General features: G+C 53.4%; 1 protein-coding gene across 2 annotated transcripts in view; it reads right to left on the bottom strand.

Moving 5' to 3' along the window:
- Window positions 1-1,383: 1,383 nt before the first annotated feature.
- Window positions 1,384-16,481, bottom strand: part of SNX8 (sorting nexin 8) — a 40,191-nt gene continuing 25,093 nt past the window's right edge. Inside the window, exons 2-12 of one of the 2 annotated variants that reach the window (XM_041748730.1) lie at window positions 15,020-15,210; window positions 14,011-14,154; window positions 12,856-12,973; window positions 12,485-12,606; window positions 10,726-10,806; window positions 9,627-9,787; window positions 8,952-9,084; window positions 5,752-5,820; window positions 4,004-4,153; window positions 3,492-3,641; window positions 1,384-1,549 (exon numbers count right to left, since the gene is read on the bottom strand). In XM_041748730.1, the coding sequence (XP_041604664.1) occupies window positions 1,439-1,549; window positions 3,492-3,641; window positions 4,004-4,153; window positions 5,752-5,820; window positions 8,952-9,084; window positions 9,627-9,787; window positions 10,726-10,806; window positions 12,485-12,606; window positions 12,856-12,973; window positions 14,011-14,154; window positions 15,020-15,210 (1,430 nt within the window). In that variant the 3' untranslated portion in view covers window positions 1,384-1,438. The remainder of the gene's footprint in view (window positions 1,550-3,491; window positions 3,642-4,003; window positions 4,154-5,751; window positions 5,821-8,951; window positions 9,085-9,626; window positions 9,788-10,725; window positions 10,807-12,484; window positions 12,607-12,855; window positions 12,974-14,010; window positions 14,155-15,019; window positions 15,211-16,481) is intronic. The other variant, XM_041748731.1, reaches the window with a different exon arrangement.

Raw genomic sequence — 16,481 nt, 5'->3', positions numbered from 1 at the left:
GCCCCGACTTGCTGAGCTCTGCAGGCACATTGCACCTTCTCGTCAACCCAGGAAGGCACAAGCCGCAGTCATGGGCCTCAGGCTGCATGGCGCACAGCAGGCCTTCTCCCTGCACCCCCACAGCTGCTCTGCCAGCATAGACAGAACCCACACGTGGGGTGGGCCTGAGTCCCAGCCTGACACGATTGTCTGGCTGGCCCGAAAGGACACTCCCCAGACTCCGGTGTGCACTGGCTCCTGGAGGAAGCCCATTGTCTGTGGGAGTTACCCTCAGTCCTTGTGCTATGTGCGGATACACTGGTCCAAGTCCCCCCCAACATGGCACCCAGGGAGAACCCCAGGAGTCTGCACACATCCCCAGAAGGCATGAATTTCAGGAATCCTGTAGTGCAGTCAGAGCATCCTCCAGCACCACTCCAGGCCTGGGACAAAGCACCCACCCTGCCCATGTTCACACAGTAGTAGGGATTCAGAGCAGGAAGCACCCAGGCCCTAGGCCTGCAGGGACCCCAGAGCATCTAGAACAGACGCCCTTGGAGCCTGCAGGGGCAGGCTACGAGGAGGGATGTAAGGACCTTAGGTCACCTTAAAGCAGGTCAGCCACAGCAACTCAGAGGGTCCCACAGAGCCCAGCTGGACCCCACCCCCCACACCCCTGCCCGCCTCCAGGTGTGGTCTCTGAAGATGGCAGCCAAGCAGCTGAGAGGACAGCACTGTTCCTGCCCTCAGACAAACAGAAGCACCACTTCACCTTATGTCCTATACTGCAGACCACGGGGCACAGATGGGGTCAGAGCAGGAGTGGGCACACAGGGAGGGACACCAGACACTTCACCCTAGAGACCAGGCCAGGGCCCCCACAGTGCTCCCTGGGGCTCTTCCCCTGGACATCAACACCGTCTGTGTACCTAGTGACCCCTGAGTCCCCACCTCATGCACACTCACCCTGCTGCACCTGCGCCCACCCAGAGCTGCCAGCTGGCCTGCATTCTATCAGGTACAGCCACCTCCTGTCTGACCCAAGGACAGTCTAACCCTCTGTGGGCTCAGCTGATCCAGACACACACACACACCCCCCCCCGACCTCTCTAATTCCCCAGGTACCCCCTACATGTGGCCCCCAGCACCTGCTGTGTGGAAACCATCCTGCCGCCCCAACCTCTGGAAGGGAGAAAACCATTCCAGGGACCCTCAACTTCTCTCTGCCAGACCAACAGGCACAGTGTGGCGGGTGGGTGAGGTCAAAGGCAGCAGAGCAGGTGCCTGTGGCCTCCAGCTTCCGAGGACACTCAGGCCTGGGGTCATAAGGGAGCACCCAGACCCTGGCCCCACTCAGCCTGGGTGTCAGCTGCTGTCTGAAGGTAATTAAACAGGGACACGCCATTTGGAAAGAGGTTTTAGTGAGGCCGCTGGGAGCTCCCGCCCCAGACCTCGGGCACTAGTGAGGAGACACGCCGTCCTGCGGGGACCTCGACAGGGTTAGGGAGCTGTTGGGTCCAGCGAAGAGGCAGTTTAGCTTGGGCTTCAGGTCGTTCCACACTTTGCTCATCTGGAGGAGGAGAGAGGGAGCACAGCAGGATGAGAAAGGCCGTGAGCTGGCTCCATGCCCAGTGTCAGTTGTCCGTAAACCCACAAGGAGCCCTGACACAGCCCTCTGGAGGCCCTGTGTCACCTCACCCAGCACCACTGGACCAGACTTGATGACAACAGGCCTTCCCCTCCCCTGCATCTCAGACCCTTCCTCCACAGATGATACTGAAACCAGAGGCAACAACGTGTGCCTGCATGCAGACCACCACAGGTCTGCTTGGCACAACATGTGCAGAAACACAGCCATCCAGTGGCATCTGCCACTCTGACAACTCTGCAAACACTGGCCTTCTGGGGTGACAGCTCACAGAGCAAGACACGCTCCACCTACAGGACACGAATGAAGCATGTGCGACTCTGCCAGCACTCACACACCCTCCGGTTTCCCAGTTCGGGAGTGGACACCACTGGCGTGGGGAGGTCTCGTGCCCAGAGACAAGCAACAGTGGCAGAGTGAGTCCTGGGAACGCACAGACAAAGCAGAGTCGAGATCCCATGTGACAAGACCAGGAAGCTAGAAAGTGACTTCCAACAGAGAAACAAGGCCCAGGGTCACAACACCCAACCCGTGTGTCCTGCCTGGGGCTCTCCCGGCCTGGAGCCACCTGGGTCCCAGTCAAAGCACAGGTCCTAAGTCTGAGCCTCCAGGAACTGTGAATGCATGGGTCTGAGGTGGAAGTCCACTTGCACCATCCCTCTATGCATTTCTGGCATGGTGTGTTCTAGACTGTGGCGGAGCTGAGCACAGAGCTCCAGTCACAACTGCTCACCCCCCACCCCGGCTGGACAGACGACCTCCACCCGGCCCCCAAGCTGTCATCCACAACTGTTCACCTGAGCTCCTGCAACATGCTGTACACCAACAGCTCCCCAGCCGGCCAAGCAGAACTGCCAGCACCCCAGGCTGTCCCCTAGTCCACGTGGGACTCTGCACAGGCCTCCATCAGAGCAGAAGCCCATTCCTCTCTGGCTCCCTGACAAATCAGGACACTCCTCAGTCTGTAGTCCCTGGGGATGGGGATGCTGTGGTCCCAGAAGCTGGCATAGAGTGGGAGCTTGTAGCCCAGCATCCTCTGGATCCCAGGCTGCATCTTTCAGAAACGGAAACTTCCCCCAGAGGTTAAAGGACACAGCTGAGGCCGTAGCATTCTAACAGATGTGGAGCTGGGGCTGAGAAGGGCTTTAGAAAATCCAGCCTGAGTCCCCAACCATACAGAGGAGCCGGAGGTGGCCACTGGCAGATGCACCCCTCTGAGCAGGTGACTGGGCTTCCAGCACTAATGCAAGGCATTGAAGGGACCCAGGGAACACAACATCAGAAAGCAGTGGCCAGCAAAAGCAGAACCACATGGGGACTATTTACGAGTTTCTTCAACCCTGGCCAGATACACAGTCTTCTAGACTGTCAGGAGAGACACACCTGTCCCGGCTCGGTTCAAGAAGTGAGGAGTTCGAGATAAACTAGTGCAACCCGGCCCTGGATCCCTGGGGCCAGCAGGTGTTGGCAGAGCTTGCCGAGCCTCTGGACAAGCACAGTACTCATTCCCGGCAGCTTAGGAGCCGCTGTTCAGAGGATGCTGACCAGGGGTCTTGCACCAACCCATCTCCTCTGACCAACGCCCCACTGCCTCTTCTCTCAATTCTGGGGGACACCATGCTTTACCCCAGACTCCAAAATACCAACAAGAGAGAAGGAATGCTTCCCTCATGGTCTCACACTACCCCTCACCCCTAGAATCACAAGGACGTCACCACTGCCATTCAGGCTATGCATGAGACAGCAGATCTGAACAGGCCCGTTTGAAGGTCCCCCACTCCCCCAGCTCATGACCCTTCCTGGCAATCCTGCAGGAGTGCCAGAGGCTGCCCGCCCAGTCTGGGGCAGGCACGAGGAGACCCACCTCCTTGTGCCCTTGGATCTGAGAGTTGACAAAGGCACCGAGAATGTGGGACGTGAGAGGCAAGTAGACGTGGACCAGCTGCATCTCCTGGTGCAGACAGTACAGGGAGAAGTAGCTCCGGAGCTCCATGGTCTGGATGGCATTCTCCTGCTGCAGAAAAAGGAGCCGCCCCTTGCACCTGGTGCAGTGGACACCACAGACACCACAGCAACACACGGTCTCTCCCTGAGCCCAGGGCCTCAAGCCCTTCCTGACAGCACCGCTGAGGAAAATCCCAAGCCACTTGCTCCAACCAGGGATCCTGAAGGCACTGCTCTGGGCACCACGGACAGTCTGCCCACCCTCCCACTGCTGGCTACATAGGCACAGGGCAGCAACGTTCTGGAAGCTCATCAGCCAGGCCCCAAGTACAGCTCCAGGGTCCAGCTAGGCCATCAGGGCAGAGCCTCCATCAGGCCTGCTCACAGGCAGCCCAGCCCACCCATGCCCCCTTCCCCCGACGCCAGAACCACCTCCACAATGCGGGACTCCAGTTGCTCCACAGAGTCAGGCTCCCGGCTCTGCACAGCAGCGCTCATCATCTGCCTCTTCATCAGGCTGTACTTGTGTAGGGCACGCTGGTGCTTATGTAGCACACCCTTCTCATGCCGCTCACAAAGGTCCTGTGCAAAGAGGTGCACTTGTGCTTGTCCACCAGCCAGAAGGGACCTAGAGGCACCCCCCACCCCACCCCGTAGGAGGCAGTGTGGAAATGGAAGCAGTGGGAGGAGGCTGGGAAACACGCATGCTTCAAAGTCAGCACTGTTCACACAGAGCCCCTTCCTCTCTAGAAACCATTCACATGCACACTCAACTCACTCTGCACCTAGGAACTGTTGGGAACAGAGCATTTCAGGTGTCAGGCCCAGGGTTGAACTGTGAGGGGTCGCAGTGCACATCAGCACCACAAACCAATAACCTACATAAAACAGGTCCTGTGCACAAGGGAAGGTGGAAAGCCAGTGTGCTAGGACAGCAGTGGACCTCTGACTTTCCCACTGCCCAGTTTCAGGAAGCCTTTGTCCCTCTAGTCTCCCAGGAATCTTGTGAGAAATACTGGCCACAGAATCAGTGCTGGGATCTCAAGGCTACCGAGCTACCATCCAACTTAACAGACAGACCCCTTCTAGAACATTTCTCAAAGTACTAGGCCCTCTCTCCTTGAGCTCAGCATGAACAATTCTCTGGCTTCACAGACATTCTGGCCCATTACCGATGCCGCCACGGCTCAGAAGCCCTCCTTACAGAGAGCTGGAGTGACCTTCCCAGAATCTCTGCCCATAGAAGACAGACTTCCTTAGCACCAGGCCAGCCCCTCGCATATTTTTAGGGAGCTAGAATATTCTCACACTTGTCACACATACACATATGCCTATATGCACATGGCCACACATAGCACACACGTGTGTGAACATAAATATACATATGTGCATGCATATATACACGTGCACATACACACACATGCATATATGTACACGCAAGCCGCACATGTGCACACATACACACATGAACATGAGCACATGTATACACACATGAATGCTCATGGATGTGTACATGCATATACACCCATACACATATGTACACACTTGAATGAATATTTGTACATGTACACAGGGTCACATATATGTATATACACACCACACATACCCCTGCACATATACACACAGATGTGCACACATTTGCATATGTATACACATACACAAACACATGTGTATACACGTGCACACAATACACGTGTACACTTGCATGCATACATGTGCATACACACATAAATGCACATGCACACATCCACATACACGCATGCTCATACACATACGTTAATACATATACACATACCCATACTCGCATATATACCCCAAATACGCATAAACACATGCATATACATATGCACTCACACATATATGCCCACATGTACACACATACATACACATGGGCACACATGTACACCCACACTGATATACAAATATATACATAGGCATACTCATACACTCACACACCCTTCATTCCAGACCAAGGGAAGCCAGAGGTCTGTCACCACACCTGCCAGGGCTGCAGCCCAAAGCACTAGCAGCACCCACCAAGGGGAAATAACACTGGCAAGATAGCCTATGGCCGATCTTCCCCCCACAGCCCTAGCTTCGCGGCTCTTTTGCTCCTGGAGTCACACCCCTGACAGATTATGCCAAAAGCTCTATCCTTGGTCAAGGAGCACCAGACTCACTTTATAGGACTGGAGCAGATCCAAGAAGAGGTTTAGTTTCTCCACCACATCATTCTCCTCCTGTTTGCCCTAGAAGACAAGAGTGGGTGACCAACACCAAGCACTATGGCACTGACAGACCCAGCCAGGACCACCCATCTGCTGACCTGAGCCAGCTCTCCCCCTCCACAGCTACCAGCCAGCTCTGCAGAAGAGCCCTCTTCCCATACGACAGCCCTCAACACAAGGCAGGAAATCAGGACTCAGCAGCTAGACAAAAGCTATGGCCTCAGATCCCAAGGTCATCTGCCCAGGTGTGCTCACCGTTCAACAGCACTGGGCCTTCCAGTGTGCCAAAGCCAGGGTACAGCTGGGGCTAGGCTGGCTACCTGGGAACCCTCCATACTAACTCTGTGCCCACAGCCACATGTCCTAAAAGGCTCAAGCATAGCTCATATCCCTCAGCCACCAACACTTGCCGAGCACCTTGCTCAGGTGTTTGCTGGACACCTCCTAGGCATTCACCAAGTTACCTCTCTCAGATGTTTGGTAAGCACTTCACCTCTCCCAGGTGCAGTGTGAACTCCTCAAGGAAATAAGCCCCTTTTATAACCTCTAGGGCTCCAGCTGTGGCACAGCATGAAAAGCTCATCTCAGAAATCACACATTGGACTCAGTGTGTAGACAGTGCAGCCAAAGGCAGAAGATGAGAAGACAAGAGGAGAACGAGTCTGACCAGGTTACAAAGCACTGCCCTGGGAGCCAGGGGCTCCTGCCCAGGCTCTGCCACGAACTCAGGGTATCCAGGACTTACATGTGTCAAGCTCAGAGGTTCCAGGCCACTCAATCCCACACCCACAGCCAAAACTCTAACCAATAAGGTCATAGGAAAATAACAAGCATGTCTTTAAAACATCTGAAGTCCACAGGTGGGGCAGCCCGGGTGGCTCAGTGGTTTAGCACCGCCTTCAGCCCAGGGCGTGATCCTGGAGACCCGGGATCGAGTCCCACATCAGGCTCCCTGCATGGAGCCTGCTCGTCCCTCTGCCTGTGTCTCTACCTCTCTCTCTCTCTCTGCAAGTGTGTTTCATAAATAAAATCTTAAAAAAAAAAAAAAAAAAAGAAGTCCACAGGTGCCCTGCTCCCACCTGACTCAGCAGAGGGACACAGGAGGACAAAGATTCCCCAGTCTAGTAGTAAGAGGGGCCATCCCTGCTCACATCACTGTCTACCAGGTCCCAGTTCTCATCCAATGCCACCCAAGACCCCAAACCACCATCCTGTCAGTGTGGAAAAAACAGCCCACTCAGTCTCCATTGTCCCAGTGAGACACAGTAACCCAGGGCCCCTATGGGTCTGGGAAGAATAAAACCAGGGTATGTGAAAACAGAGGAAAACCAACCCTTGGATGTCTTTACTCATGCCGCAAGAGTGAACAAAACCCCAGCTGTGCTGGATGAAAGTCCTGATGGTTGTTTGATCCAGTTTCACATTAAAACTATATTAATTTCACTTCGATGTGAAAACCACGAGAAACAGTCAGGAAGTGGCACTTCCTCAGACATCACATTTCAAAGCAGCACCCGTGAGATAGGAGAGAATCTCGGAGTTCTGCGGGGGAGCTTCAAACTCCGAACTTGCACCACATCAGAAGCCTGAACCCTCTCTCCAGCTTCAAAGGCAGAAACAGCATCCAAATCTCAGTCGGACAACACTGGAGACGACAGAGTTAGGAGTTTCCATCCTGTGTTCTGCGTGACCTACAGGGACTCATGGTACACCCCACATGTACCCCAACCCTGCTCTCAGGCTACCTCTGTGGGCTCAGGACCTAGGTCCTGGCAACCAGGACAGATTCACTTTTATGTTTTAAAATGAGCTCTGACAGGGACATCTAGGTGGCTCAGTGGTTGAGCATCTGCCTTCGGCTCAGGTCATGGTCCTGGGGTCCTGGGATCAAGTGCTGCATCGGGCTCCCTGCACGGAGCCTGCTTCTTTCTCTGCCTATGTCTCTCCCTCTCTCTGTGTGTCTCTCGTGAATAAACAAAATCTTTAAAAAAAAAAAAAGAGTTCTGGATGAAAGTCCAATGGGTTACAAGAAAAGTGTCTGAATGATCTCATCCAGTACTTCTCACACAGGGAAACGGGCCCAGGGACCACTGTCACCTGAGCATGGTCCCAGCACACAACACAGGCTGAGCACTGAGCAGGCTGCCTCTCTAGGCTGCCGCACCTCTAATACCACAGTGCCCGTCCTCCCCACAGTGGAGATGTGGGCACCTGGCAGACCTAGGGAGGAACCAGGCCCAACACCACTTCTGAGAAATGCTGACACCCTATGCTTAGTTTCTAACGGGAACACACCAGTACCAGGACCACAGAGGAAGAAAACCCAAGACTTTTCATACCAGCAACAAGATCAAATATCCTTTTTGGCACTTAGAAACATCCTGGGCCTCTGAGGGCCCTATTTCCAGCCCAGAAATCCCCCAGTTCCGTGACTAGAGGATCTGCCACCATCAGTGTTCTCTAGCCTACTACTAAGGAGCTTTGAGTATCAGACAGCAAGGCCCTTCACAAGTACAGCATTTTAATTTATTTGAAACCATCTACTACCAGCCTACAGACCATTTCCTCAAGAACCAGGCAGCAAACGCTCATCCTCAAAGTCATGTAGCGATTTTATGGCATAAAAAGCACCCAAGTGAGCCTTTCCATCTGCCAGTAAACACTGTACCTTCAAATCAATTGCCAACAACAACACAGCACCTGCATGTGTGGCAGAGGCATCTTCGTAGGCTACATGGGTATTTAGGCGGAACAGAGATAGGTGCTCTGGGGGTGCTAGAGCGTCTATACTGCCCCAAGTTATCGAGGAGCCAAATACTTGCTGAATAGGATGGCAAAATGGGAACTACCTGATCTACCCAGAATCATCCGGGGAAGTCTGAGATTATATTTTCAAGGACAAATTACTGCTTCCAATCCCAGCAACATCAACCTTCAAAGGACCAGAACCCAGTCCATCTTTGTCCTGGGCAACCATCCTCAGAGCATCAAAGGTTCAGGGGAACCATTGGGAACAGAAGGGGACATGCAGTTCCAATCGAGACCGGTGTCCACTCGCTCCAGACTCAAAACCCCAAAGTCCGAGTAAGAAGACATCCTTGCGGCACAGGATGTTCTTTGGAACAAGCAGTGAGGAGGCCAAGTTCACTCACCTGCTGGGCAGCCTTGTCGGCAAGCAGTGCAAATTCAACAGACAGGCCTTTCAGTGCCTGTTTAAGGGACCCCCATGTGCTGCTGTTCAGAGCGGCCCAGGACGGGAGTGGGGTTGTGTCAGACCCCAAAGCACTAAGGGGAAAAAAACACACAGAGGAGATAAGACACTCAAGGCCTTGGGAGCTGAGCTAGCCATCCAGCAGGACACATCATCCTGGGCATCTGTTAGAAAGGCAGGACCTCAGCCCCCTCCCTAGGCCTCCTGAACTGAGTTTTGATCAACCAGCTCCCCAGGGGGCATGTGCGCACACGTGGGCTCGTGGGGCAGGGTTCTGCAAACGATGGATGAGGGTGAGTCCTGACTGGTGGAGCAGGATGAACAGACCGTGCTGTCCTTTTCCAGGTCAAATCAATCCCTTTTCGAGGATTACTGACAGTAGGGAATACACCGTATGACCTATCGACACACGTTTGTAATGTTTAGGGATCCACACTTCCCTGCCTGAATTCCCTGAGTTTTCTTCTAAATTCCATCCCCATTTCCCCAACCCTCTCCTTTGCCTTCTAACAGTGAAACTGGTCAGAATGGGTGTCACTATGGTAGATCGCCTTCTTTGAAGCCTGAAGATCCCTCCCCACTGACTGAGCCCCACAGAACCGGGCGGGGCACCTGCCTCAGCTCCTTCCCAAATACGAGAAGGTCAGCAGCATTGTCAATGGCCCTCGATGCAATCCGCTCGGCCCGATCTCGAAGCTTGTAGAAGCTGTTGTAGATGTTCCGGATGAGCTCCCGGCTGACGGCAAACTGAGTCTGGATGTCAGCCGGGAGGAAGTCCTGGCAGGAAGGACACAAGGGCCGTGGATTACTGGCCCTGAAAGGCCTTTCGGAGAAGATGCCCATCAGGACAGGGAAGGAGCCCACCAACTGAGCAGCTTGTGAGCCGACACCAGGCCATGAGGGGGCCTCACTGGACCTCCCTTCTTATCCAGAAAAGAAACACAAACCAGCATCAGGCATATGCCACAAACACGAAGTTGAGTGACTCCAGGAGAGTGCAATTCTAGTATCCACGGGAAGTGGATCAAATTGGAGGTCCTGCCAGAACACACTCAGATAATAACCATCAAGCTCCAAGGGATGCATGTGAAGTCCTGACCCTCCACATGAGGGCAAGGCCTCTGGTAGGCCTCATTTTGTCCCTAAAAATCATTTGTTACTGGCTTTACTATTAACTACCCGTTAATATTAACTATTTAATATAATATTAGCTAACATTCCTACACAAGGCTTAGAAGACAAGCAGCTTAGGAAATAAAACAAGAGTCCATATTTCTGTACAGAGAAGCAGTCTAAGAAGAGAAAGGAAAGAGCTACCCAGTAGCTACCCTAATTCTTTTTGGAAAAAGAGGAGATTAGCTAAATTTTACCACAAGCCAATGCAACAATCCCCCCTGAAGTCCAAGAGGCTAGTGATGGAGCATGAGTCCACCTGAATCACAAGAAGCCTCGGGATGTGGCAGGGTAGCTGGTGGGCTCTGTGGCCAGAGTGCATTCGGTCCTGTCCGGGCTGGCTGCTCAGCACCCTGGGACCTTGGCAGATGGCAGCCTCTGTGGGCCTGTCTCCCCATTTGGGAAATGGGCATGATACCCGCTTTGCCTCAGAGCAGCCAAAAGGAGAGTCAATGAGAAAACCGTGCAGCTGGCCTTAGTGGGGGCAGAAGAGCAGGAGCTGGTCAGGTGGTCACTGGCTGGACTGGAGGACAGAGAAGTACCTTGGCCCGAGGAGCCAGCTTACAGTTCATGAATTCATCTCCAACACACTGAGTGGATTCCTTTAACTTGTTCTGCACGTCCTACAAAAGGAAAACAGAAACACCAAGCCTCTAGCAGCCGCAGAAAAGTCTGTGAGACCAGTGAAGTCAGCAAGAGGCAGAATACAGTTCAAGAGAAACACGTTCCCATATGTGGGCTTACATAAGCATCCCAGAGTATCTCGTCATGGTCTCTTCCCATCAGCCTTAAACTTTAGGGTGGTCTTCCACAGACGGGAAAGTCTGACTTAACACCACCAGCACTGCAAAACCTACAGCTCCGGAGAGCAGAGCTCTCTCCAGAAACACAGTAACTCCATCTACAGAGCAGGGATGACATCCATGCTTCAGACAACCGACCTGTCAGATCCTTCTAGGTCCCACTACATGGGGCACAGAGGACAGTGGAAGTCTCTTCCTTCCTGTGGACAGACCCATGGGACCCAGGCCCACAGAGCTCTGGGAGGGCCCAGCCCTGCCCTGCCCTGCCCTCGGAAAGCAGGCCTCCCTGGCAAAGCCACATCCAAGACCAGGACCCACAAAGAGCCAGGCGAAATACAAGCAGAGCACCTAACCTGCAGCTCTCTATGGGTCAAGGAATTCTAGAATTTCCAAGATGCCTTGAGGATCATCTGTCCTGATTCTCTCATTTTACCAAAGGAAACAGAGTCAGGGAGGTCCTAGGGACACTCTATCTCTGTGAGGGCAAAGGGTCAGAGGAGCCTCACGCCTCCAAGACAGGGACACCGCCTGGCTCTGTGCCCAGCCTGTGTGGTTCCCATGTCCCACCGCATTCCTCTCTGGCAATAAAGATTCCTGCTCTAAAGGAACCTGTCCGTCCAGGGTTCAAAGGCCCACACTCCCAGCTCATGAGCAGACGGTCACAGCAAGCTTCCACTGATAAAATGGACAGTGGTGACAAATATCCCTGGGCTAGCAGTGGGAAAGCCAGTGGCCTTCTCAGGGAGGTCACAAGCCCATCTTTCTCACCTGGCCTCTGCCTTTGCAGCTCCATGTCTGTGTCCTGAATCTTTCTGCACTGGAAGGGAGGGTGGGCTGAGCTCTTCCCAGATCCCTGCTCAGGAGGGGTTCCCTCAGAAGACGACACATCTTATTCCACCAGCAAAGCACACTTGCTGGAGCCTCTCCCCCACCCCCACCCCTTTTCCTAGGCAAGAAGGCTGCCCTTGGGACAAGGCAGTGACTTCCTCCCCAACTGGGAACAAGGGTTCTGCCTCACTTCCGGATGCTAACACTGCACAACAGCTGACAGATACGGCTTGGTTTTGACGGAAACTAACGTCCAGGTGGCAATGGTCTCCCAGGATCTGGATCAATTCTGCGGCTCTGGTAAAAAGACTCAGCTCAGTCTTCCAATGGCACTTAATCAAAGATGCCTTATTTGCTTTCTAGGAAACACTCATGTGGTGATCTGGGGCCTCCAGCACTTCTGTAACCCTCCCAAGTAAAGCCCTCAGTGAACAATCCTTGGTGTCCACTGCAACAGTGCAGAAAGCCTCCCCCCGACCCACAAAATCCTGCCAAGCCAGAGCCAAGGATGCTTTCTGACATCACAGCCCTGTCATCTGGGCAGAAAGTCAGTCTCACTTGTGCTGTCATGTGTGCAGGAGACCCCATCAGGCCACCCAAGTGAGGAGAGCAAGATAGCAGGCAAATTTAAGAGACCCTCAGGACCCTCCCATGACAGGGAAGTACTCACAGGGCCACTGAAGGACAGGAACAGCCTGAGAGCCACATCCTCAGAGAATGGGGGGTGCCGGGCTACCAGGTTAATGAAGCGCCTCAACGCCCTTCGCCGGGACTCAATGAACTCCCGGTCGGCTGCAGAGGAGAGCACAGGGTCAGCAAACAGGCTATGCAGCCTCCTACCCCAGCCCCCCACAAACATGCTGCAGGGTGGAAATAAGCCAGGAAAAGCCCAGCCCGGCCTCCAGCACACCCGTGTTACCTCCAGCACTGACTGGCCCAGCCCTCCCAGGCACCCTGGGGACAGTCAAGCCCAGCCTCCAGAGCACCCGGTGTTACCTCTCAGCACTGACCAGCCCAGCCCTCCCGGGCACCCCATGTTACCTCCCAGGACTCTCTTGGGCGGAAGGGCTGGCACCATGCGGTATGGGAACCTGTGCAGCAGCATCTCATGGAAAACCACAAAGTCGTTGTACCGTCTGTACACGGAGGATTGGAAGCGCTGCAAAAGAAGACTCTGTGCTCAGACCGGACACCAGAAACCTCCCCACGCCACCATTTCCCTTCCCTACTCTCCCCTCCACCAAGAAACAGATCCCATGGGAGCAGTGTAGCTCAGGGCCTCATCCTCCCTCTCTACACTCGACTGAGGAAAGACCCTGTCCTTCCCGGTGGCACTCACACAGCTTCCCAACACTGCATAGCGCTTACATCCTGTCCCGCCCTCGTTACCGGGGCTCTCACAGGAGTCCACACCTACTTGGGTGAACCTGTCCCCCCATTACAAGGTAGCGCATGGGAATGATGCCTTCTTCACTTCATTCCCAGGGGCGCCTTCCCGTACATGGTCACATAGTGCCAGAGCCATGAGCACGACTGCCTCCTGGGAGAGAACTAACCGTCGAGACAGAACAGACACTGCTCAGGAATGCTGGACAATCAGACGTCGGACTCAAATCCCACTGTATGCCCTGTAATGAACAGCCCCGTAGGCTCTACGAGAGCCATGCCCCACATGGAGGAACCTAACCTGGCTCTCCTGTATGAGTTCACACGATACATGTGCACGAGCAACGAAATTAAATATACTGTACTGCTTGTAAAGAACACTGCTTGGTGAAAGAAGCCAGTCTGATCCCAAGAACCAGGCGCCCTGGGAAAGGCAGAGCTGTGGACATAGGAGAAGAGGGGTGGCTGCCAGGGCCTCGGGGCAGAGGGATGAACTGGTGGGGATACAGGAGACTTTCAGGGCAGGGAACACTCTGTGTGACACTGTTGCGGTGGATGCTGGTCATCACACATTTGTCCAGGCCCACAGAACGTGTGCCCACCCAGAGAGACCCTCGCACGAACCATGGACTCTGAGTGATGACGATGTGTCTGCCTGGGGTCATCAACTGTGACAAATGGGACAGTAGTCATGGGCAGCCCATTGGGAGGAGCACGGGTTTATGGGAAATCTCAGCTCTCTCCCTCAATTCTGCTGTGAACCTAAAACTTCCCCCAAAATATTACATCTATAAAATAAATATGTTATACAAAGAAAACCATGAAGCCAGGCATGTCCCTCTGCTGTGGAACCTCTGGTGAGCGGGGTCCAGGATAGAACGAGTGGCCCAGGCTGCGGCCCAGGCTTAAGCACCAGCAGGCGGGACCCTTCACACCTCGGGCAGAGTGGCCTCCCTGAAAAATGTCCATTATGGGACAAAAAACACCATGAAACAAAAATTCTGTGATTCCTGATTCCCACAGCACAACCACACAGCCACTTGGTTTGGAAAACGTGCTTCCTCCCCGGGGTGACAGAGTCTTCCCACCAAAGCCCCACAGAAGCACACTTTCACTGCAGCAGGGCCCCACACCACCTGTCCTTGCATCCCCCACTAACACAGGATTCCACTAGCCCAAGGATGCCATCAGCTCACCAATGACTTAATTCTCAGTTTCTGAATAAAAATTCCCCCCCAGCATCTATTCTAACAGAACCAAGAGAGAGAAAGAAAATGAAGGAAGGGACAGAAGATAACCACTGCTGATGCCACCCCGTCTCCACAAAGACACACAGCCTGGTGCCCAGCTCCTTAGCTCGGGTATGGGGGCCCCTAACAATGCAGGCAGCAACCTTAGCAGAGATGAAATGGACACACACCAATCCTGACCTCTAAACTTGACCCAAAGCCCATACTGTACCCTCAGGGATTTCCCACAACTGCAAAACCACTGCCAGCCTGGCCTTTGCCGTGGTATGTGCCCCACAGACCGAACAAGCTCTTCTGAGCAGCATCCCAGACACAGGGATAGGGAGGGCAGGCTGAGCTAGCTGGGAGTGTGGCTGAGCCAGAGCAAGACATGGGGACACGCAGGCTGTGGAAACATCTGTTGGGCGGCTTGGCTCTCAGCGTCTAGTTTTGGGTCTTACCTTTAGGGCCAGCCCACAGACTCTCTCTGTGGCCCTTTGCTGACACACACCACTCCCGCCCCAACATGTCCCTGTCCCACCCCCACCCTGCCTCCTCTCTCCAACACGCACACACCATTTGCTTCTTACCTGGCTGGAAACCTCATATTCCACATGCTTCAGGAAGAGGCCCTTCTTCTCAGGAATGAGCTCCACCTGCACGGTGTCCCTGGCCAGCAGCTCCTGCAGGGTATATGACAACAGCAGCGGGTTCCCCTGAGGCATCTGCATTCGATTGGGGTATGGGTCCCTCCGCTCGCTGATCTGGGGCGTTGGCAAGCCTAAAGAAGAGAAGGCGAATGGCCAATAAAAACAGCTACTCAGAAAGTGGAGACTGCCGCCAGCCAGCCCGCCCTCCACGGGGTGCTTACTCAGCAGTCAGACTGTGACCACGTCACCCCCCCCCCCCCAATCCATTCATGCTGCGGAGCTGGTGCTCAGGGGCACTTTCTGCTAACTAATCACCACGCTGTGAGGTGTCCACCCACCTGTGAATCAGCAAAGACACCCACAGATCCAAAACCAGTCAGATCTAGTTTTCAATTTGGGGCAGAAAAAAGTGATTTACAAGTTTCATGTAAAAGACCCTCCTTTCCTCTAGAGTCAAAAAGGAGGTTAAAACTAAAGAGTCATATAATTTCTCTGCCCACTGTTTCTACAGTGAACACACATGACTTCTTGTGCCAAAACAATCATTCCAGTTCCGTGTAGGTAAAAAACCCACTTGATGGGATGCCTGGGTGGCTCAGCAATTGAGCATCTGCCTTCGGCTCAGGGCATGATCCCAGGGTCCTGGGATTGAGTCCCACATCTGGCTCCTTGGAGGGAGCCTGCTTCTCCTTCCACCTAGGTCTCTGCCTCTCTCTCTCTCTCTCTGTCATAGATAGATAGATAGATAGATAGATAGATAGATAGATAGATAGCTAGCTTAGAGCTAGGATTCCCAAACACACAAGTCAGAGAATGACACCCTCAAACCTCAGCTTCTCCTGAGACAAGGAGTTACCCACGCCTCACTCAGAGCAGCAGGAGACAGAGCAGAGAGATCATAGGCTAACAAACACGGAAGCCACGTTAAAAAGTCAGTTTGGTTCTTACTACAGAGAGTTCTAAAGAAATAGGTTCTTTTTGGTTAGAAAACACAGTAAAGGGGCAGCCCCGGTGGCACAGTGGTTTAGCGCTGCCTGCAGCCCAGGGCATGATCCTGGGGACCTGGGATCAAGTCCCACATCAGGCTCCTTGCGTGGAGCCTGCTTCTCCCTCTGCCTGTGTGTCTCTGCCTCTCTTTCTCTGTGTGTGTCTCTCATGAATAAATAAATAAAATCTTAAAAAAAAAAAAACACACAGTAAAGTTAAGGTATCCCACAGAGGGGTGGGGAGTCTCACACTAATCAACACTGCTATAAATAACCACAACAAAATGTAGACTTCTCTTTTTTCCAAAATTTCTATGTCATTTTTCATGATTTACCTCTTAAAACAACACTTCAGAGTTAAGATTCTGGTTTACATTCTGAACAGAATTCATGACTAGATTGTTTTCATCTGTGAA

This window comes from Vulpes lagopus, chromosome 3, assembly GCF_018345385.1.
Source record: "Vulpes lagopus strain Blue_001 chromosome 3, ASM1834538v1, whole genome shotgun sequence".
NCBI lineage: Eukaryota > Metazoa > Chordata > Mammalia > Carnivora > Canidae > Vulpes > Vulpes lagopus.
The sequence above is the reverse complement of the archived record's forward strand: the minus strand, read 5'-3'. Positions and strand labels throughout refer to the sequence as shown.